At 37.6% G+C, this 23972-nt stretch overlaps 1 protein-coding gene across 6 annotated transcripts in view; it reads left to right on the forward strand.

Moving 5' to 3' along the window:
- PRRC2C (proline rich coiled-coil 2C) overlaps positions 1 to 23013 on the forward strand; it is a 96397-nt gene extending 73384 nt beyond the window's left edge. For 2 of the 6 annotated variants that reach the window (XM_055582224.1, XM_055582223.1), the window contains exons 25-35: positions 3685 to 3886; positions 6070 to 6273; positions 11048 to 11160; positions 11396 to 11532; positions 14613 to 14844; positions 15073 to 15180; positions 16475 to 16693; positions 17009 to 17112; positions 17503 to 17629; positions 18472 to 18708; positions 20774 to 23013. In XM_055582224.1, the coding sequence (XP_055438199.1) occupies positions 3685 to 3886; positions 6070 to 6273; positions 11048 to 11160; positions 11396 to 11532; positions 14613 to 14844; positions 15073 to 15180; positions 16475 to 16693; positions 17009 to 17112; positions 17503 to 17629; positions 18472 to 18708; positions 20774 to 21031 (1941 nt within the window). In that variant the 3' untranslated portion in view covers positions 21032 to 23013. Of the gene's footprint in view, positions 1 to 3684; positions 3887 to 6069; positions 6274 to 11047; positions 11161 to 11395; positions 11533 to 14612; positions 14845 to 15072; positions 15196 to 16474; positions 16694 to 17008; positions 17113 to 17502; positions 17630 to 18471; positions 18709 to 20773 lie in introns of all 6 variants that reach the window. The other 4 variants (XM_055582226.1, XM_055582225.1, XM_055582222.1 and 1 more) reach the window with 3 other exon arrangements.
- Positions 23014 to 23972: the final 959 nt, after the last annotated feature.

Raw genomic sequence — 23972 nt, forward strand, 5'->3', positions numbered from 1 at the left:
GTAGTCAGTGGTTAAAAAGAACAGATGTACAGATATGGAATTAAGTGAGGGTTATTTTTAGCTGCAATTTATTTATCTCTTTGGTGCTATGTGTTTATAGTTTTACAACCTGGGCCAGTATTTATCCTCTACTATAGCAGGACTTTGTCATGCTGCATTGGTTGCCAGTGAATCTTTTTGATGATGGTCAAGAGAGGAAGTAACTAAGTTGTTTTATAATGTGGTCAATGTTTGTTTCTAGACTCTTGGTGTTTGATTCTCCAGCCTCCTGACCACTTGTCCCCTTGACCCCCACAAACATCTCTTTTTTTTTTTTAATACCCCTAACTTCTTTTTAAGAAGCTGCCTAAATACAAGTTTGAGACAATAAAATTTTTACAAGACAACCACTTCTGCTTTGTGTCATCTCCATCTTTACCCAGTCCTTACTGTTTACTGCCAGTTCCTCCTACTCAAAGTCAAAGCTGTGGTTTTTCCAGTGGTCATGTATGGATGTGAGAGCTGGACTATAAAGAAAGCTGAGCACCGAAGAACTGATGCTTTTGAACTGTGGTATTGAAGAAGACTCTTGAGAGTCCCTTGGACTGCAAGGAGATCCAACCAGTCCATCCTAAAGGAAATGAGTCCTGAATATTCATTGGAAGGACTCATGCTGAAGCTGAAACTCCAATACTTTGGCCAACTGACGTGAAGAACCGACTCACTGGAAAAGACCCTGATGCTGGGAAAGTTTTGAAGGCAGGAGGAGAAGGGGACAACAGAGGATGAGATGGTTGGATGGCATCACCGACGTGATGTACATGAATTTGAGTAGGCTCCCGGAGTTGGTGGTAGATAGGGAGGCCTGGCGTGCTGCAGTCCATGGAGTCGCTAAAAGTAGGACAACAACTGAGCCACTGAACTGAACTGAACCTCCTACTCAGCCTTTTTTGGTGTTTTTCCCCTTGAATGACTGTCTCAACCTGTGTTTCATACTTATATCTTACATTTGATTTCTCAAATAAGCAAATATAATATTATTAGTTATTCTTTAGGCTGGGTGTTGATTCTTCACATTGCCTTTCACTGCATGTTTTTAATACCCCCAAAAAATACAGTTGAATTAAACTAAACTTAAATTGTATTAGCTTAAGACTTTTTCTAGTTTCTTTATTTTTATTTTTTTAGTGTAATTTTATTTTATACTGAAATATAGTTGATGTACAGTGTTTTGTTAGTTTCAGATGTACAGTGAAGTGATTCAGTTCTACAGATGCATATATACATTATTTTTCAGGTATTTTTCCCTTATAGGTTATTACAGAATAGTGAGTAAAGTTCTCTGTGTTATACAGTAGGTCCTTGTTGATTATCTGTGTTTACTTTTTTTTTGTTAATGCCTCTCTTTATCTGAGAGATTTACACAGTATGGAAATCTCTATTAATATTATATGGGTATTACTGACAGTATATTTGTCAAAAGGAAAAATGAATATAGTTAAGAAATTATACTTTTTAGGTTCTTTGAATTTTTAAAATTAGAATCTAAATTTTCTTGCTGCTTAAGAAATGAAACTAAAGTATATGGCCTAAATATTATGTAAAATTGGTAAGCTATAATTTATTTCCAATACAACAAAACTGGATATAAAAGGCATTGTAGTCTTTAAAATTGCTAAGTAATAAGTCATAAAATCTCAATACTAGCAAATTGCATTTTGTTGGACTTCTTAAGTGATAGTGTGTGGGGCTTTTTTGCTTTTGTTTCTTACCCTCTTAAGACTTTTGTTTTAAAACACATTTGAAATCAGCAAGGTGACTGTGAGGAAAAGGAAAGAAGCAAACCTAAAAGTGTCTTATATTTTGAATTTGTAGTAGTGATATTAGCCATCAAGGTTAAATTGTATATAGTGTGTGTTTTAAGAGGGAAGTAGGGAGATACGTAATATTTCTAAAATTATTAAAGTTAAAATCAGGTTGAAATTTTTATAAAGTTGGCACTTCAGGGACCTACAAACTTCCCAACAGTGGTATTTTAAAATCTTATTTGTGAACAGTGTTCTCACGGGGCTTACCTGGTGGCTCAGGTGGTAAAGAATCTACCTGCAATATGGGAGACCCCAGGGTTCGATCCCTCGTTGAGAACGATCCCCTGGAGAAGGAAATGGCAACCCACTCCATTATTCTTGCCTGGAAAATCCCATGGACAGAGGAGCCTGGTGGGCTACAGTCTGTTTGGTTGCAAAGAGTTGGATACAACTAACACGTAGTACACATATACCCATATAAGTCACTGCTGCTGAATTTTGTAGATTATCTTGGAGTTTTCCTTTCCAGTCAATATTTTGACTAGTAGAACAAGAAACTTCAAAATTTCTTTATCTGTTCCTTTCCTGTTCAATGAGCCTCAGAATAGCTGAGGATCTACATCTTTGCTCTCCAATTCAGTATCTACACACCACGTGTAGTTACTAAGCACTTGAATGTGGTTAATCCAAGTTGAGGTGTGTGCTGTAAGTGTAAAAGGAAATAGATACTGGATTTGAAATGTTACTTTTTAAATTAAAACATCTCAATTTTTATATTGATTATAGGTTTTAATTATTATTGTAGATATATTGGGTTGAATGAAATATGTTACCAGAATTAGTTTTACCTCTTTATTTTTTAAAGTGTGGCTACTAGAAAATATAAAATTACATGTGGCTTACATTTATGTCTGTTGCTGCTACTGCTGCTGCTAAGTCGCTTCAGTCGTGTCCGACTCTGTGCGACCCCATAGATGGCCTCCCACCAGGCTCCCCATCCCTGGGATTCTCCAGGCAAGAACACTGGAGAGTGGGTTGCCGTTTCCTTCTCCAGTGCATGAAAGTGAAAATGAAGTCGCTCAGTCGTGTCCGACTCTTAGCGACCCCATGGACTGCAGCCTACCAGGCTCCTCCATCCATGGGATTTTCCAGGCAAGAGTACTGGAGTGGGGTGCCATTGCCTTCTCCATATGTCTGTTGAATAGCTCTAAATAGATCAAATAAGCCCCATTTCTACTTTTTAAGAAACTAAGACTACAGGTAAAATCAGCACCCACAAATACAAATGGTGGCAGTCAGAACCTGAAATGCTGAATAGGATCTGGACATGAAACAAGAAATACTACTACTGTACCCAAGCCTAAAGCCTGCTGGTTACATTGCCTTTAAAACACTGTGAACATAAAATAGCCAAACAGAAGATACATCTCACTTGCCATTCAAGAAATGTTGGCTTAAAGGCTTAAAAAGAAAGATTGGAGAGAATGGATATTTAATGGAGGACCTTTAATGTCTTGCTTACTAGAATCAGAGCCTTAAATCAGTCCAAAAGGACATGGTATTTCCGTTTCCTTATTCACTGGTAGGAATAGGGACTCCTACCAGTCCCAGTCATATTTAGATGATTAAAGCTGTCAGTATACTTCATTGACCTGCTTGCCAGAGCGTTCAACAAACTCTGTAGAGACAAAATTAAAACCCATTGCAATTTGAGTAAAGGAGTGGAGATAAAGGAGAAAATGAAAGGTTTAAAAGCCTTATGGTCCTAATCTGAAAGATTGTATTTGGAATACATTTATGTATATATATTTGTTTATATATGTGTATTAGTTCTGTGTTAGGATAATGATTTTTTTTTTTTTTTTTTTGGCTTTAAAAAATGTTCTTTTTGTTCCAGATGGAGTCTGCTCGCAAGGCATGGGAGAATTCTCCAAATGTGAGGGAAAAGGGATCCCCAGTAACTTCTACAGCACCTCCAATTGCAAGTGGGGTCAGCAGTAGTGCCAGTGGACCAAGCACTGCTAATTACAATTCGTTCTCAAGTGCATCAATGCCTCAGATTCCTGTTGCTTCAGTCACTCCCACAACTTCACTATCAGGTAGAAATCCTCATGTACCTTTTCTTTAACAATCTTAAATTATTTAAAATTTCTTTAAGATCTTTTCCTATTCTCTTCTCAAAAATATAATCATAAAAGATGTAAAATTATACATGAGATAATTATCAGCTCTTTTATAAACTTCTTACCAGTTTGCCTTCTTCCCCGTCTCTTTACCCTCTCCCAATTGTAGCTTGGTAAATATTTAATGATGGCTTACTAAAGTACTTCAATTGATCTTCTCTTCTTCCCACCCCAGTTGTCAATACAGATACCTAGAAGTAATTGGTGGGAAATTTCCTGTCTTGTTCCTCTAAACTTTTTTATAAATTTTACCTTTTGATTTTTATTATTTAACTCATACAGCTAATTAGACCCATTCAGAAATAACACAGAATCACAAAGCTTTTAAGTTTTCTGTGATCGATCTGTATCTAATTTGAAGGAGCTCTTGGCCTAAATCTATTGATTTGACATATTTTCTGGGGAAGAGTTACAGGGTAGAGACTTTCCAGTCTGTTATTTGAATAAATGATATCCATTGGCTTTGGTGTTTTGGGTTTTATGTTGTTTTTAAGGAGAGTCCATCAACACCCCAAGTTAGAAGATGTTTTTCTTAAATGTTTCACTAGTGTGTAATCCTTTATCTCATATGGGGCTTTATCATTCTTAAAGAACCAGAGATGCTTCTGAAATATTTGACTCTATGAAGGTACATCCTTTTACAATATGCATAACCATGTTTCTTCTGAAAATAGAAGTTTCATTTTAAGCTTTCTTAATACTGTCTGTATTTCCAAAACAGTGGGAAACTCCTTTTCCAATGCATGTAAAATGTATACAGCACAGAATTTACTTTCTCTGGCTAGTTTTCATTTAATGATTGCAGTAATGATTCTCAGTATTCCAGCTTTCTGTGCTAGTTTTAAGCACCAAAAGGACTAGACTTTGGGTTATACTATAGTTATTTGATATTATCTGGAATCAGACATGTGTATTAAGACAAACCCAAAGGTTCACATCAAAGACAGTATTCCAACTGTACTTCTTCCACCACCCGTTTGCAAGACATCTTCATTATATAAATATTAACAGCTTAGGCCCCAGACTGCTTGGGGATAGGGAGTGAGGCTGTAAAGGAACCAGGAGAGTGTGGTAGGAAGATAAGGAAATAAAGAGATTGAGAAGCTTCCTGCTTTTTTCTTTGGAACCCAACTACTTCCTTTCCTTGGAGTCTAGTTTCCCTATACTTCCCTCAACTAGGATAAGTTTTTAACTAGGACCTTCTTGCCTGGTCATCCATATGGAGGAATAGAGACCTCAATGTTGGTCCCCTCTTAGAACATCATTTGATGTCTGAAAATAATAATAACTACTACATCTGACTTTTGAATCAAATACCTGTATTGTTATTTACTGTAGTATTACTAATAGTTTGTCTTGTTTTTAAAGTATTACTAAATACAAGGAGAGAAAAGAATAGTCTTAAATTTGTATGTTTTTAAATTTGTCTTTCTAGGAGCAGTTTATATTAAATTTTTATATTACATTAATAATAATTATTCTTAAGGTACGGCACTTTTCTCTGTGTTTCTTATGTTTATGCCTAGCCTTTAATAGATGTTCAAATATTTATTTGATGTTCTAAAGCTCCTTAAGGTATTTTGCCACAAAGAGTAAAAAAACCTAACCTTAAGTTTCTGTGACATTTGGGGAGCAGTTGTGTTCTGTCAGGGCCCATTTATGTGCTTGTATTTATGTCTCACCATAAATGAATAAAGTTCTTGATTATCTGTCAGTAATGCCTCTCGGGAGCCACGTTAGGCATTACTGACAATTATCCTTTGTGATGATTGAAAACTACGTATTAGTTTGACATTAAGCTATGACAATGTTGTGGGTTCTCAGCCTCCTTGTTTTTTGAGTTTATATTCAAATTTTCTATTTATATTTCTCCAGATTTTGTAGTCCTATTTGCATCTGATAATTGTTTCTTCCTACTATAAGCCACTTCATATCCACTTTTGGTCTGAGATGCAGTATATAAGTACATAATAAGTACTTAACTCAGCATAAATATTAATTTTCCAGTTTCCAGTTGGTGCTTGAATTTACTTGAATTTGCTTGAATTTACTTAAATATACACTACACTTCTCTCATTTTATCCCTCTCCCCAATGTAGGAGCTGGTACATATACTACCTCTTCTTTGAGTACAAAATCTACAACCACATCAGACCCTCCTAATATCTGTAAAGTGAAACCCCAACAATTACAAACAAGCAGCCTGCCTTCTGCAAGTCATTTTTCACAGTTAAGCTGTATGCCTTCCCTTATTGCTCAGCAACAACAGAGTCCACAAGTCTATGTGTCTCAGTCTGCAGCAGGTAAGATTTTTAAGATTTGAATATAAGGAATTTAGAAAATGAAGATGTTTTAATGCTTCTGTGTTTTTCTCTTTCCCTTACCTTTTCAAGTTTGTGTTTTTTGATTTGCTTTGTAAATTTGTTTCCTCATAGAATTGAATACTGTCTCTCTTTGGTAAGTATTCAGGGGCTCCTGGCAATTGTTTCTTGCACTTATGTTACATAGATAGTAGATTAGTGTATTCACGGATTCAAAGTCTGCAGATTTAATCAGCTGTGGATTGAAAGCGTTTGAAAAAAGTAATCTAGAAATTTAAAGTATATGAAAGGATATGCTTGGGTTATATACAAACAATGTACCCAATTTTACATAAGAGACTTGAGCATTTGCAGATTTTGGTATCTGGGCCAGGGACAATGAGGGTGGTATCGTGGAACCAACCCTCTACAGAGAACCAAAGTTTGTTATCTGAAACCTGACAAATTGATGATAAAGTACGTGAGGGAAGAATAAACCTAAGAACAACAAAGAAAGAAATTTATATATTGGGAGGGGTAACATCCTACTAAATTCCACAGCATTCAGTTCAGGCGCTCAGTCGTGTCCAACTCTGTGACCCCATGGACTGCAGCACGCCAGGCCTCCCTGTCCACTAACTCCCGGAGTCCACTCAAACTCATGTCCATTGAGTCGGTGATGCCATCCAACCATCTCATCCTCTGTCATCCCCTTCTCCTCCTGCCCTCAATCTTTCCCAGCATCGGGGTCTTTTCAAATGAGTCAGCTCTTCTCATCAGGTGGCCAAAGTAGGAGTTTCAGCTTCAACATCAGTCCTTCCAGTGAACACCAAGAACTGATCTCCTTTAGGATGGACTGGTTGGAACTCCTTGCAGTCCAAGGGACTCTCAAGAGTCTTCTCCAGCACCACAGTTCAAAAGCGTCAATTCTTCGGCACTCAGCTTTCCTTATAGTCCAGCTCTCACATCCATACCTGACTACTGGAGAAACCATAGCCTTGACTAGACGGACGTTTGTTGGCAAAGTAATGTCTCTGCTTTTGAATATGCTGTCTATGTTGGTCATAAATTTTCTTCCAAGGAGCAAGCGTCTTTTCATGCGTCCTTTAATTTCATGGCTGCAATCACCATCTGCAGTGATTTTAGAGCCCCAAAAAATAAACTCAGCCACTGTTTCCACTGTTTCCCCATCTATTTGCTGTGAAGTGATGGGACCACGTGCCATGATCTTAGTTTTCTGAATGTTGAGCTTTAAGCCAACTTTTTCACTCTCTTTCACTTTCATCAAGAGGCTCTTAACTTTCTGCCATAAGGGTGGCATCATCTGTGTATTGAAGTTATTGATATTTCTCCCAGCAATCTTGATTCCAGCTTGTGCTTCATCCAGCCCAGCCCTTCTTTCTCATGATGTAATCTACATATAAGTTAAATAAGCAGGGTGACAGTATACAGCCTTGACGTACTCCTTTTCCTATTTGGAACCAGTCTGTTGTTCCATGTCCAGTTCTAACTGTTGCTTCCTGACCTGCATACGGATTTCTCAAGGGGCAGGTCAGATGGTCGGGTATTCCCATCTCTTTCAGAATTTTCCACAGTTTATTGTGATCCACACAGTCAAAGGCTTTGACATAGTCAATAAAGTAGAAATAGATGTCTTTCTGGAATTCTCTTGCTTTTTCGATGATCCAGTGGATGTTGGCAGTTTGATCTCTGGTTCCTCTGCCTTTTCTAAATCCAGCTTGAACATCTGGAAGTTCATGGTTCACGTATTGCTGAAGCCTGGCTTGGAGAATTTTGAGTATTACTCTACTAGCATGAGAGATGAATGCAATTGTGCGGTAGTTTGAGCATTCTTTGGCATTGCCTTTCTTTGGGATTGGAATGAAAACTGACCTTTTCCAGTCCTGTGGCCGCTGCTGAGATTTCCAAATTTGCTGGCATATTGAGTGCAGCACTTCCACAGCATCATCTTTCAGGATTTGAAATAGCTCAACTGGAATTCCACCACCTCTTCTAGCTTTGTTTGTAGTGATGCTTCCTAAGGCCCACTTGACTTCACATTCCAGGTTGTCTGCCTCTAGGTGAGTGATCACAACATCATGGTTATCTGGGTCGTGAAGATCTTTTTTGTACAGTTCTTCTGTGTAATCTTGCCACTTCTTAATATCTTCTGCTTCTGTTAGGTCCATACCATGTCTGTCCTTTATTGAGCCCATCTTTGCATGAAATGTTCCCTTGGTATCTCTAATTTTATTGAAGAGATCTCTAGTCTTTCCCATTCTATTGTTTTCCTCTATTTCTTTGCCCTGATCACTGAGGAAGGCTTTCTTCTCTCTCCGTGCTATTCTTTAGAACTCTGCATTCAAATGGGTATATCTTTACTTTTCTCCTTTGCATTTTACTTCTCTTCTTTGCACAGCTATTTGTGAGGCCTCCTCAGACAACCATTTTGCTTTTTTACATTTCTTTTTCTTGGGGATGGTCTTGATCCCTGTCTCCTGTACAGTGTCACGAACCTCTGTCCATAGTTCATCAGACACTCTATCAGTTCTAGTCCCTTAAATCTATTTGTCACTTCCACTGTATAATCATAAGGAATTTGATTCAGGTCATACATGAATGGTCTAGTGGTTTTCCCTACTTTCTTCAATTTAAGTCTGAATTTGGCAGCAAGGAGTTCATGATCTGAGCCACAGTCAGCTCCTGGTCTTGTTTTTGCTGACTGTATAGAACTTCTCCAGCTTTGGCTGCAAAGTATATAATCAACTTGATTTCAGTGTTGGCCGTCTGGTGATGTCCATGTGTGGAGTCTTATTTTGTGTTGTTCGAAGAGGGTGTTTTCTTTTGGCAAAACTCTATTAGCCTTTGCCCTGCTTCTTTCTGTACTCCAAGACCAAGTTTGCCTGTTACTCCAAGTGTTTCTTGACTTCCTGCTTTTTCATTCCAGTCCCCTATAATGAAAAGGATATCTTTTTTTGGGTGTTAGTTCTAGAAGGTCTTGTAGGTCTTCATAGAACTGTTCAGTTTCTTCAGCCTTACTGGTCGGGGCATAAACTTGCATTACCGTGATATTGAATGATTTGCCTTAAAAACGAACACGTTAATCAGAGTTAAATTGTAAATAAATGATTGAAAAATATTCAAGCTCACTCATGATTTAAATTCCGAATAAAAGGACAGTGAGGCTATTTTTTGTCTTTCTATTTGGGAAATATTAGGACGATTGATAATACTTAGCATATTTAATACCCAGTATCTGTAAGGATCCATAGGAATTATTACTACGCTCTTAAAGCACATTGCTAGTGAGCATGTAAGTTGGCATAATTCTTTTAGAAAAGTATCTCAGAATGTTTTATGTGTTCATCATCACTCTCTGTGGTTTGAGGGCTTCTCATTGCAGTGGCTTCTTTTGTTGCAGAGCACAGGCTCTAGGCACTTGGGCTTAATAGTTGTGGCACACAGGCTTAGTTGCTCTGAAGCATGTGGGATCTTTCCAGACCAGGGATCAAACCCATTTCTCCTTCATTGGCTGGTGGTTTCTTTACCCCTGAGCCACTGGGGAAGCCAGTTTGGAGTCTTACCGTGTAGATAAGCCTACTTGGTAATCAGAGATATATGTATGAGGATGTTCATTCATTGCAGTACTCTTTATAATGATAATAAGAGCAATATGGAAAGTTCTCCCAAACATACTGTTGTATTAAAACAACATAACACAAAGTAGTGAATATAAACATGGAGAAGAAATCTGATAAGAATCTATACCAAATTCTTTCAGTTATTAGGCTCTTAAAGCACATTGCTAGTGAGCATATAAATTGGCATAATTCTTTTGAAATATTTTGCCAAATTCTAGTTGGTTCAGTTCAGTCACTCAGTCATGTCCTACCCTTTGCAACCCCATGGACTGCAGCACACCAGGCTTCCCTGTCCATCACCAACTCCTGGAGCTTGCTCAAACTCATGTCCATTGAGTCAGTGATGCCATCCAACCATCTCATCCTCTGTCGTCCCCTTCTCCTGCCTTCAGTCTTTCCCAGCATCAGGGTCTTTTCCAGTGAGTAGGTTCTTTGCATCAGGTGGCCCAAGTATTGGAGTTTCAGCTTCAGCATGAGTCCTTCCAATGAATATTCAGGACTAGCTTCCTTGAGGATTGACTGGTTCAATCTCCTTGCAGTCCAAGGGACTCTAAAGAGTCTTCTCCAACACCACAGTTCAAAAGCATCAATTCTTAGGTGCCCAGCTTTCTTTATGATCCAACTCTCACATCCATACATGACTGAAAAAACCATAGCTTTGACTAGACAGACCTTTGTCAGCAAAGTAATGTCTCTGCTTTTTAATATGCATCTAGATTGGTCATAGCTTTTCTTCCAAGGAGCGTATAAATTGGCATAATTCTTTTGAAATATTTTGCTAAATTCTAATTGGTAGATTTAAAATTAGGGTGGATTTGCTGGTTCATTTTCAGTTTTTGTGGATTATATAAAATTTTGCTAGTTTATACCCCAGTGGCAGTATATGAAAGTGTTTTTTTCCTACCATCCACAAGTACGAGAGTGTCATTGTTTTAATTTGCATATACCTGTCAGGTAGAAATGTTACATCTTTTTCCTTTTGCATCTTTTCACATTTCTAGTTTTTCCTTAGCTATATGAATTTTCAGAAGGCTCACTTAATATGAAGTCTGCTTTAAAGTTTGGTTGGGGTTACTGTTTGGAAGATTCTGAAGGTGGAACACTCATTGGTTCTTATTTTTCCTGCTAATCTGTAGCTCAGATCCCAGCTTTCTACATGGACACAAGTCATCTATTCAATACCCAACATGCGCGACTGGCTCCACCATCCTTGGCTCAGCAACAAGGCTTCCAACCGGGTCTCTCTCAGGTAAATATCACAGGCTTCTTTCACCCTATCATGTTTATGGTGTAATAGTATTCGGGGGCTCAGTTTAGGACTAGTAATGGATTGAAAAGGAATTTTAGACGTTCACATTTTGTTTTGTTTTCAAAGGGAACTGATACGTAGCATTAATGTTTTGTTTCATGTCTCACATTTTTATTTTCCAAGTGTGTCGCTTGTGTATGTGGTGTTCACATACTGTTTTTACATTGCATTGCAGCCAACTTCAGTTCAGCAGATCCCAATCCCTATTTATGCCCCACTGCAAGGACAGCATCAGGCCCAGCTGAGTTTGGGTGCTGGGCCTGCTGTTTCCCAGGCTCAGGAACTATTCAGTTCTTCACTTCAGCCATACAGGTAAATGCTTTATAATTATGTTTGTGACGATGTTGGAAACAATGTAATTGCTGAACCTTCTTGCCATATCCTGTCTATTCCCTCCTTCCCCCCAAAAGCAAGATGACCTTCTTATAAACTGCATTATATAATTGTGTTGCATGTATGTCATGAACTTCAGCCTCTGGTAATTTCTGTCAGACTTTATTGAAAAAAGTGAAGCTTCAAAGCTTCTTGAAGAAGAAGCTAATAGCAGTCCCATAAAAATTAGAAATCACAGAGAAAAACTGCTTAAGGACCTAAAGGTGTAAGTGCCACCTCGCTGCTAACAACTGTAAATCAGACTTGCTCTGTGTAAGAGCTAAGGCACGGCAGATGATAGCAGTATGTAAGGAGGCAGAGGCCAGGATGGAATGTAATAAAAGCGAGAGAAGTGAAATGTCTGAAACAGAACAGAAGTAGTAGTGATGAGTGTGTTGTCGTATATGAGTATAGTATAGAAGAAACCATTCTTTTGAAGGATTCATCCTGTTGTCTTTGCAGCTAAGCAAGTAATAAAACTGATCTTTATCCAACTTTATATATATTACTCAGCCCTTGACATACACTAATTTATTTGGTTTTCCCAAGACCAGATAAAGTAGATTAAGTCATCCCTGTTTGACATTTGAAGAGGTTGTGGGTTTTATTTTGTTTTTATCCTAATGTACAGTACAAATAAGTGGCAGATCCTGGATTTAACCCAGGTGTCTCTCATCTCCAACTTAATAAGACTGGCAGGGTGGCTGCTGCTAAGTCACTTCAGTCGTGTCCGACTCTTTGCGACCCCATAGACGGCAGCCCACCAGGCTCCCCCGTCCCTGGGATTCTCCAGGCAAGAACGCTGGAGTGGGTTGCCATTTCCTTCTCCAATGCAGGAAAGTGAAAATGAAAGGGAAGTCCACTCAGTCGTGTCCAACTCTTCGCGACCCCATGGACTACAGCCCACCAGGCTCCTCGGTCCATGGGATTTTCCAGGCAAGAGTACTGGAGTGGGGAGCCATTGCCTAAGGGTTGAATGATAGCAGTGATGATGGCATAACTCAGTCATCTTCATGGTACATCTGTCATCAGTACTCATGGTAATGGCTCTGAACCATCAAAAAGAAAAAGAAATTCCTTTCAGGACATTTAGTGTAAATTAGCTTGCAAAATTAGGCATTTCCTTTTGGAAATTTGCTTTTAAGTGATTCAGGTAGAATTTCCATACTTTATAGGTTAAAATTGGCATCGACTGACATAGCTCATTTCTACAGATCATGTTTCATTCCTAAAGAAGGTGGTCTCAGCCAGTCACACTTTCTCAAAGGAGCAGAATTATTGGTAAACTTAATAAATGGGGCTCTCACTTTTGTTTTTTATTAAAGATTTTTCAGTAGCATTGAGTACATCTGTATAATTAATACTAATTAATTAATTCTGATACTACTCTTGTCATTTAGTTTGGTTATTCCAAAAAATTCTCAGTACAAGTAAAATTATTACCCTAAATATAATTATAGGCAGTCTCTTTCATGTTGTTAAATTTGAGATTACATTGAAATTTGTAGTAAAACTTAAAAGTTGAGTAGAGGGACTTCCAGTGGTTAAGACTCTGCACTCAACAGCAACCAAAAAACCAAACTCCACAAATGTAAAAATCCAGAAAATATATATTTATTAAAAAAACTTTAGTAGATTTAGAAATAGCAAATAGATTAAATCTCAAAACCAACCTCCTTTTAATTGGCTATTTGAAACACTGTTGAAAAGTTTGCTACCTTTGAGCTATGTTAAACAGAGTTCAGTAATTAGTAATGTCTTCAGTAGTCATAGGAGATGGATTTGCAATGCACCGACATTCTGTATTTGTAACCCCCATTTTAACAATTGCCTTGGAAGATGAAATTTTTAAGTATATATATGTAATATGTAATGTGTGTGTGTGTATGTAAATGTCTATGTAATTGTGACAAATGGCTACCTGGAAGGCACCAGTTTCGACTTTGAAAGTAGTTGTTTGTATCCCTTCCACATCATTCTGCTGTTTCATGTTCTGAACCTAATTAGCGTAGTATTTATTAACAGGGAATCATTGGCATTAATTTCTGCCAAGATGGGGTAGTTTTAACTGTATACTGATGTTTTCACATTTTATGTTTGAAGCATTATAAGTAGATGTTGTAAAAATTAGTTGTGTCCCTAGAAAGGTGTTCCTGCTTAATGGGTTTTGTTCCTGCCTCCATCCCAGAAATAATAGGGCAGTCTGGGGTTAGATTTCAGCGTTCTATGTTTTTAAAAACCCTTCAAATATGCGATACAGTATTATTAACTATAGTCACCATGTTGTACATTACATCCCCTTTATAAGGGAGTCATATACCCTTTGACCGTAATACTGTTTTGCATATTTGAACATTGCTAAGAGAATAGATCTTAAAAAGTTTCTCATCACAAAAAAAAATGTGTAACTATGTGTCGTGACTAATGTTAACTAGACTGATTGTGGTGGTTATTTTGCATATGTATGAATACCGAATCATTACATTGTACACCTGAAACTAGTCTAATGTTATGAGTCCATTATGCTTCAATTAACAAAACAGAATTTTGAGGGTGCTCCTGTTGTTAACTGCTACTCTGCTTTATTCCATAGAGGTCTTAAAATATATGTACTACATGTTTATATATGTATACTATGTATATATTATCTGTAATGAAATACAGATAATAAAAATCAGAGCTGTTGGTTCTATAAATTCAAATAGACTGGTAATGCCAAAGAGAAAAACAACAGATTTGGTTCTGCGCTTACTAATGAACACAGGAAAATAGAATTATTCTCATTGTTAAAGAGAAGAAAATCTTAGCATTTTCTCAGCAAGAGTAATAATAAGCCTTTTCCCAGAAGTTTAACGTGCAGAGCTTTACTGTATATAGGGCTCAATAAGTTTTGAAACAAGTGCTTTAGACACTGTATTCTCTACCTCTTTAGTTATGCTAAGTAGAGTATTTGGTCATTTGAGATACTCATTCTTAAGAGTCCAGATTAAAACATGCCTTTCTCTTTAATACTTCTATAGATCTCAGCCAGCCTTTATGCAGAGCAGTCTGTCCCAGCCATCTATGGTCCTTTCTGGTACTGCCATCCACAACTTTCCAGCTGTCCAACACCAGGAACTTGCCAAAGCACAGTCAGGTCTTGCCTTCCAACAAACTTCAAATACTCAACCTATTCCCATATTGTATGAACATCAGCTGGGTCAGGCATCAGGACTAGGAGGTTCTCAACTGATCGATACACATCTTCTCCAGGTAAGGCAAGAGCTAGAATCACACACTGTTTTTGTATTCCTATTCAGCAAATTATTCAAGAAAGAGTTTTGAAAAAAAAAAAAAAAATGTTAAAAGCCACAATGAAAAAACAAGATCTTCCTTTCTGTCTAATGCTAATCAGATTCTTTGAGATTACTTTGAAGTCGTAACCTTTGATACCTGAATTGGAAAGTATTTCAATCTTACTTCTTACAAAATATTTTCTAGGCTAGAGCGAATCTTACCCAGGCTTCAAATCTTTATTCTGGACAAGTACAACAGCCTGGTCAGACAAATTTTTATAACACTGCCCAGTCACCAAGTGCTCTCCAGCAGGTAAACTATGGCATGGTAAATTTCCTCAATTTTCTTTATTATTATTGTTGTTGCTGTTGCTTTTGTTGTTGTTGGGGCATTAAAATAGAACCAAGATGGGGAGATGGTCCAGTGGCCTCAGAGTTTTTTCCTGAGGAATTTAGGAATTCTCTGGGGTCCACTGGTAGTGGGACATGTTTCAGTCTTATACCACCCCTCTTCTCACCCTCACTTCCCATAAAATCAGTAATGCTCTTTACCTCTTTTTAAAGGGGACTTCTTTTTATTTATTTATTAATAAATACTTATTTTGTATCAGTTGTGGCACACCAGGTCTTTTTTGTGGCATACAAGATCTGTAGTTTGGCATGTAAGATCTAGTTCCCTGACCAGGTGTCAAACCTAGGCCCCCTGCATTGGGAGCGTGGAGTCTTAGCCACTGGTTCACCAGAGAAGTCCCTAAAATGGATTTTTATATAATCAATTATTTTAACAAAAGATTCCACAAGTCTAAAGATTTGAAAACCATTGTCCAGTACATGCAGTTACATGTAAGTGTGATAAATGTTTTACCCATCCATGCTAGAGGTGAAGGAAGACCCTGAAGACCACCCACACTGGTTAATATAATACATAGTACTGTGTAGCAGAGTATGATAGACTAAAAATAACAAAAACATTTCTTAAGTATATGAATGTAATAATAATTTTCAGTGAAATGTATATGTTTATGAAACTGCCTTCTGACAATCTCATAAATCAGCTTACTCTTTAAAAAGTTGATGGAGGGCTGGAGGAGAGAGGCAAGCCGTTAGTCATCTGCTCATAGCTATTTTTGGTGGATATTTTAAGGGGTGAAAATTAAGAAAATATCACCGTATTGACATTCAAATTAAATACTATTTGTATGACACCAGAAAGATTTTTTTTTGGTCAAAGCTCATTTTGACCACACCTTTAAAATAATATAAAAAATATCTATTGTAAAAATGAAAGTTGTAACTACTTTCTTAAAGTGTATGTTCATGATTTTATTGTATTCTGGGGTTATTAAGACATACTGTGGATTCAAAGACAGTCATAATTATTTCATACAGAGTTTCTCTACTGCTAATCTGTTTTATTGTTGCACATTTAATAAAAGAATGGAGGTAGTCACTAATCAAGATATTTACATGTGAAATATATTAATAGATTGAAGTATTCTGTTTAAAATCTTACTCAGAAGTATTTGAAGAGTCATGTATATAGTTACAGGGATATACGTACAACAGATTAAGCAAATTGCTGCAGTTTCTGTTTGCTTATTTTCTAGGTTACAGTACCTTTACCAGCATCCCAGCTTTCTTTGCCTAATTTTGGATCTACAGGGCAGCCTTTAATTGCTCTGCCTCAGACTCTTCAGCCCCCATTACAGCATACTGCCCCACAAGCACAGGCCCAGAGCATGAGTCGTACTGCACAAGTAAGCCAGCCTTTCAGGGGATTGATCCCTGCTGGAACACAGCATAGCATGATCGCAACCACAGGAAAAGTAAGTGAAGAGAAATGTATGCAGTTTTTTTGAGAACTTAAGGCCATGAGTTTAGATTTATGTATCTGTATAGTCTATAAGAATCAAGCTTCTTCCATTCCCCAAAAAATGTCAGGTTCAGTATACTTATTTTTTAATCCACTCACTGTTAATGTGTTTAGGCCCTCTGTCTTTACCTTATAACAAAGAAATCATAAAATCTTGTTCTAAGGTTCTTTGCTGTATGCCAGATGAAATTATAGATAAAATACTAAACACAGCACTTTAATTTATGGAATTGCAAAAATGTTAAGTTTACTTTATGCTCTTCCTCAGATGTCTGAAATGGAACTAAAAGCCTTTGGAAGTGGCATTGATATAAAACCAGGCACTCCTCCAATCAGTGGCAGAAGCACCACACCAACATCTAGTCCTTTCCGGTAAAATGGGCATTTAAATTTGCTTATAGAATTTCCAAATAGCTGAGTAGCATGTTTCTGTTAGATACTTAATATGTCACTTTTCCTATAATAAGCATAAGACATTCTCATAGTTTTACCCACAGTGTTAAGCTGTTATTTAAGCTTAATTATAATAAGGAATGTATTTGTTATACTGTTTTAAGGGGGAAAAAAATTTAACCCTGGGAAAATCAAGCTAGTATGTTTTCTCAGATCTGCACTTCCATTCCCAGCATAATGTTTGGTATCTCCAGTAAATTTTCATCAACTACCAAGTATGATGAATCTACCAAAAGCCATGTCTCTAAAAACTAACAGCATTACTTACGTGGCACTACTGTTACTGACCAGTGATGGCTTCTCTCCAAGGGCTACTTCCACAAGTCCGAACAGCCAGTCCAGCAAAATGAACAGCATTGTCTATCAGAAGCAGTTCCAGTCAGCCCCTGCCACTGTGAGAATGACACAACCATTTCCTACACAGTTTGCACCCCAGGTGGGCAGATATAAATGAGAAATGAGTATTACTTACTTGCAAGTGATTGCTAATCTGGCTAATTCTCTGATTTTATAATCCTGCCATATTATAACCAATTTAGAAATAGCTTTTAGTAAATTATGACATTCAAATATATTCTGTACAATTTTTAGCTAGACACAAGTAGTAACCATATAGTTCTAAAGCAGACAACTGAAATATAGTCAAAAGATTCCCCACACAGCTCTAAAAATTTATTTCAGTCCCAAACCTTTTATCTTTTGAAGAAGCTGACTTTTCAGAGAAGGGTCCCAGTGCTTAACATTTTCTAGTTTTAAAGTTGGGGAGGGGGGTTTGGTTTTTGCTTTCTAAAGGTAACTATATGCAATTGATAGAGAAATTCTAAAAGACATTCTAATATATGTGTAAACATGTTGGCTTCTCTTCCTTCGCTAATCATATGGAAGGACTAACTAAACTTGATAAGAACTCTCATATATTTGTTGATTAGTACTATTTTCATTTATCTTCAGATTATATTTGGTATATGTGCCTTTTCTGCAGTTATATCTTTTTAAAAAGATAGCCTATTTAATAGCTTTTCTATTTCCCCTTCAGAATTTGTAGCTGAAATGCTAGAACCAACTGAAGTGCCATAGCATGCTTTGCCTAATTTTTGTCAGATTCTCCAAGCATGGAGAATGTTTCTTCTTGGTCCCGTAATAGAATGGCACAAACCCATACACTTCCTTTCACTGGCAGAATGGGCACAGATTTACTCTGGTATAAGCCAACCTAGTCTAGTTGGCAATTTTTTTTTTTAACAGTTCAATGTTGTATGTTTTGTTTTTTTCACTCAGATTCTCTCTCAACCTAACCTGGTCCCTCCATTGGTAAGAGCCCCACATACTAACACCTTCCCAGCGCCTGTTCAGAGGCCACCAATGGCACTGGCCAGTCAGATGCCTCCTCCGCTGACCACAGGCCTCATGAGCCATGCTCGTTTGCCACATGTAGCCAGGGGTCCTTGTGGATCACTATCTGGAGTCAGAGGTAATCAGGCCCAGGCTGCGTTGAAGGCTGAACAAGACATGAAGGTTAGTACAGTGTTAACAGCCAACAGAGCACGAATCTGTCTCTGAACCATGTCTTACGATGCCTCTGGACCCGTAACTGCCTATCCAGGCATTCATTGTCTTAGCAGACTTGACAGACTAACTACTTTTGTTCATCACCACCTCCTTTTTTTAATTTAATTTTTTTTCTTCCTACTCCCTCCCCCCCACACACACACACACTTTTCTTTTTCTTTTTTATGTTTTTGTTTTTTGTTTGTTTCTTATTTTTGCAATTATAGTCAGCAAACAAGTTAACGTTTTAAGCTCTGTGGCCAAATGAATTGTTTGTAGAATAAATGTTTGAGATCTGAGTTTAGCTGCTATATTTTTTGGGAAGAGCAAATAAGTAATATGAATTATTACAGGCTTCCCCATTTTCTTTCTTTTTGGTTTTTCTTCCCTTCCCACCCCCACCCCCATCCCAAGATATAAAATCATTGTTATGTGAAAACTCTGGAATGGGTAAGGCATGTTATCTTGATTTTTCTTCCTTCATGAGTCATCCAAGCATCCAAGTATAGTTTTCTTCTCAAACTGGTTTCATATCTTTTTTTTATTTTTTTATTTTTTTTTTGCCTGCCGTTTGAGGCATCCGTATTCCACAACTGATTGTGTAGTTGTAGATGAAGAACTCAAAAAGCACTTTGGGATCCTTCATGATAAAAGGCACTGATAAACATGAGGTTTGCTAAACGCAGAAGGGTGCCTTGAGGAGTCTGTGTGGGGACAGTTCTTGCAGCATAAACTTAACCTGTCTGCCAGTACAGATAGCTGAATAATTTATTCCTGTTTCTATATTTACTTAGACTTGACTTTTAAAGTCTTAGTACTTCTGCCAATTTTGTCACTATATATATCAGGCAAGATGAGAACAAAAAAAAAAGCTTACCACTTTCAAATGGGAAATGTCCATAGTCACACTTTATTCTGAATTAGAAATATGTTTAGGACAATCCTGTTAGAAAATTCAGTTAATTCAGTAAAGTTTCTTTCTGGGTTGATATCCCTTGTTTGTGATCCTGAATAATCAAATTTAAAGATTGCCCTGAAGTGAAACACTTGTTGAATGTTATCTGCTCTTATTAAGGCTGCGTACCTAGGATTTCCATCCATTTGTAACTATTAAAAATACTATATGTGTAGAAATCTTTGGAAACAATTTGGCCTTGGTTTCCAGTTCTGTTGCCTCCTTGCCACTTGATTTTCCTACATCCGCATGTTGGAAATTACATTAGAGCTTAATAATGGGGTGGAAAAGGATACAGATGTCATGAAATTGCTTCAGATCTTTGAATAGTACAGGTTACCTGTAGAACATGAGAGCTTTTGTTATATGCCAGAGGTGTAGAAACTTTATTCTTAATTGTGTATGTTATGGTGGTATAATTTACAGATTGACGTAAGTATATTCTTTGGGGGCACAGCGTCAATAAAACTAGGAAATTATTTTACCAGCTCAGAATGTGGTAGGAGCTATCAGAACTTAGTGATCAAGTGAAGTTGTAGTTACTAATTTCTGATGCTCTTCCCCTGCAGAAGAGAGCTGTGGGAAGAGGACTCAGCCACAAGACATTTGGTCCTAGGTGTTGGTAATGCCACAATATAAGTGCTTCCTTTTCGTTTTATTGTAGACCACATATTGATAAATAGAAGTTTTAAGTATTACATTTATATGTTTTCAAATTTGCAAGCAGGCTCCCTAAATAAAATTTGATATCAATAAGTTTTTTACAGAAAAGATACAAACCAACAGCAATTTATATTTTATTGTTTTTTTACAAGGGCAAACTTTGGAAAGATGGTGGGAGGTGGTCCTATTCTTTTCAGTTTTTGTTTTATTTTGTTTTGTTTTGAATCACATGGAATGTTTTCAAAAATAGGAAGAAATCTATCCATTAAAAGCTGACAGATCAATGAGGTACTTTGGGGCCAAACCAACGTGGGGAAAACTGATTTGTGATTGGTAAAAAGATTTGAACTGAGATTGATTGACAGGCTTTGGTTATACTGCAGCATTTTCAGTTGTTGTTTCTCATTTTTTAAGGCAAAGCAGAGAGCAGAGGTTCTTCAGTCCACGCAACGGTTCTTCTCTGAACAGCAACAGAACAAACAGATAGGAGGCAAAGCCCAGAAAGTGGACAGTGACTCAAGTAAACCTCCTGAAACCCTGACGGACCCTCCTGGTGTCTGTCAGGAAAAAGTAGAAGAAAAGCCACCCCCTGCACCCACCATAGCCACCAAACCTATTAGAACTGGACCAATCAAACCTCAGGCGATCAAAACCGAAGAAACAAAATCTTAAAGGCTGTGGGTTATTGCAGGGGGTAGGGGAAGGGAGAGGGGAAAGAGGGAGAATGAAGTTAGACAATGCCGTCAGCCAAAGGGGTAAAGTGGTCTCTGACATTATCCTGTCCAGAGCTTGGAGGTGCGCAAGGGACATAGGAGCAATTTACACTGACACACAGCTGCTGCACCAGTAAAATGAGGCTTTGCCAGCTTGCACCTACTGTATAACATGCACTCTGTTGACGGCCATGCATCTTCAGTCAGAATTTGTACATGAATACATGCACACATTCCTTGAGTGCATATAATGTAGAACTAAAATCCTTATGGTTAGACGAAACACCAGAAATATGAGGGAAATAACACCACAGAGGAATAGCTCAGCCTGAACAAAGTGATGATCCCAGCTAAGACATCAGATGTGGTTTCTGTGCTCCCTCATGTTCTTGGAATATGGTTATAGCATTTATGGGCTTGGTGGTGAAGAACAGAAGATAACTGGTGCTGGATAGAGGAGCCTTATTTTTTATTATGGCAGCTTGCTATTTTTGTAACATGGTGATTGAGTTGAACACAATCAAAGTACAGTAACTGATCTCCCCTTCTTCCTGGATGAGTGAGCAGATGATGAAATACTGACATCAACATCCTTGAACATATCCAAGTGGGCAGTGTTTGGCTGCTGCTTCTGTTTGAAATGATGCTGTGTTTTGGTTGTGGCCCAAAGCTTTGAAGTGCTACTTGGCATCTCCTTTCTTCCATGAAGCTCTTAACCATTCAGACATGACGGAGTTGGTCAAATACTACTTAGGTTGAGTCCTGCTTGCCTCTCCTCAGTCATCTTTGTATGAATCCAATGGTTGGTTTTTGTTTATTTTTTTAAACGGTTTTTAGCTGATGTTCATGAAGAGCAGCGAGTACCTAGAACTATGCCAATAAAGAAAGGAAATCCTATCTAAGAAGGTGCATTTCTGTATCAGAGCTGTGTCATAACCATCCTTTGGGCCCTCTGCTGGAAAAGTAGAATCAAGTCTCAAATAATGCCTTTTTAATTATATCCTCTAGTATTATAGATGTAGGACAGTACTGTATCATACCTCTGTGAATGTAAAATATCTTGTACCTGCTTTATGATATGTAGTAGTGACCGTGCTTTATCAGATCTGTTTTTAATGACGTTATTCTAGAATGTTTTCTTTCCAGATGATGATTGAGAAACGTAATTAAAAAAAAAAAATGGTGCCAGGTACCACAACAGTAACAGAACTTTGCTGTTTTCTGAGGTTTTGTTTTTTTTACTTTTTTTTTTTTTTTAAATGGAGTGTGCTGGATGTCTCTATAATTTTGTTCAGATGACTGCAGAACTTGGAAAAGCTGTTGCTGCTATTGATGCATAACATACTGCTATTGGTCTTTTTATATAAATAAATAAATCTATATATATATACATATATATATATAATTTGAATTTTTGGAAACTTTAGCTGTGCTGTCAACTTTGGAAAAAGTATCCCAGTTGTACCGTGTTGGGTTGGCATTGTACAGAAATTAACAGCCATATTGGTCTAGAAACGTTAAACATAATTTTTTCCATTTGTACAGGGGTAACACACTGTATTAAATATGTAAGGTCTTATCTACATGGGTTTGATTACAGAAACTAATAAAGTATTCTCTAAATAATGAGTCTTGGAGCTTCATATCCATTCCTAAAATCTGAAGTAAGAGTACATTATGCTCTAGGGGGAAAAAATACCACCCCAAAACTTGATTTCTGACTTTGAAGAACTATAAAGCTTATTCAGTCAAAGTAAAGACTGTCTTTTGAGGATAGTATGTATGGCCCCTGTTCTCAAGGTAGCCATGTTCATTTGAAAACAGCCTGTCAAAGAAGAGGAGAGTCGTCTTTCTTGGTGTTGTAAACTGCTGAATGTAGACAATATAATCACCATTTTTCTGACTGGAAATGGAAGGACCCAAAATAAATCTTAGTAAAGCTTGGGCAAGACTCAATAATTTACTCTATATTCCAACATGAATTACTCCAAAGAATTATTGTCAAAAACACATACATTTCCCTGGACAGAGAAATATCAAAGGAGGATATTTTACCTGAACTAGAGTTTAAGCAAGAGATGAGGCTTTGATATAATTTAGTCAGTTGATCAAGTACATACATGTGTCAGGTGCTGGGAATGTAAAAGACGGTTCTTACCTGAGTATAGTCGTGGTGGCTTGAAGTCTTGCAGGTTGCCGACACTGATACCTGACCTCTGTTTCCTAGGACCATTTTCCAGTCACTCTGTCTTCCCCCTGCCTATATATGACCCTACTGCTTAACTTGATTGTATGATTAAAACCTAAAATTGTTTGGGTAATACTAATTGATTTATTGACACGCTAGCTAATAAGTAGATTTATATGTAAATTTTGGTTTCTGAGCAAAAAAAGCAAAGTCAACAATTTATTCACCTGAAATGAAAAGGGAGCTCCCCAAATGCATTAGTATTCAGTGGAGAATTAAAGGAAGGAAGTTTCATTAATCAGGCTTGAGATTCCAGATGAGAAAGTCCTAGGTTCAAGGAGGATGTAGAGGGACAGAAGGGAGGATGGATCAATGTATTCTTTCTCTTTTTTACCAAGAGATGTGCTCAGTTGTGTCCAACTATTTGTGGCCTCATGGGAACTGTAGCCTACTAGGATCCCCTCTCCAGGCAAGAATACTGGAGTGAGTTGCCATTTCCTACTCCAGGGATCTTCCCAATCTAGGAATCAAAACCACTTTCCAAGTCTCCTGCATTGGCAGGCGGGTTCTTTATACCACTTAAACCACCTGGAAAGCCCTTGCCAATAGGGGGTGTTCAATTTCAAGTCTCAGGGAGAAAACAACTACTCATAGACATTACCAACTTTTCTTCCTCAGCAGCCCAGAATGACGTGGTTCAGGTGCTGCTTTT

The sequence above is a fragment of the Bubalus kerabau genome, chromosome 5, assembly GCF_029407905.1.
Source record: "Bubalus kerabau isolate K-KA32 ecotype Philippines breed swamp buffalo chromosome 5, PCC_UOA_SB_1v2, whole genome shotgun sequence".
Classification (NCBI taxonomy): domain Eukaryota; kingdom Metazoa; phylum Chordata; class Mammalia; order Artiodactyla; family Bovidae; genus Bubalus; species Bubalus kerabau.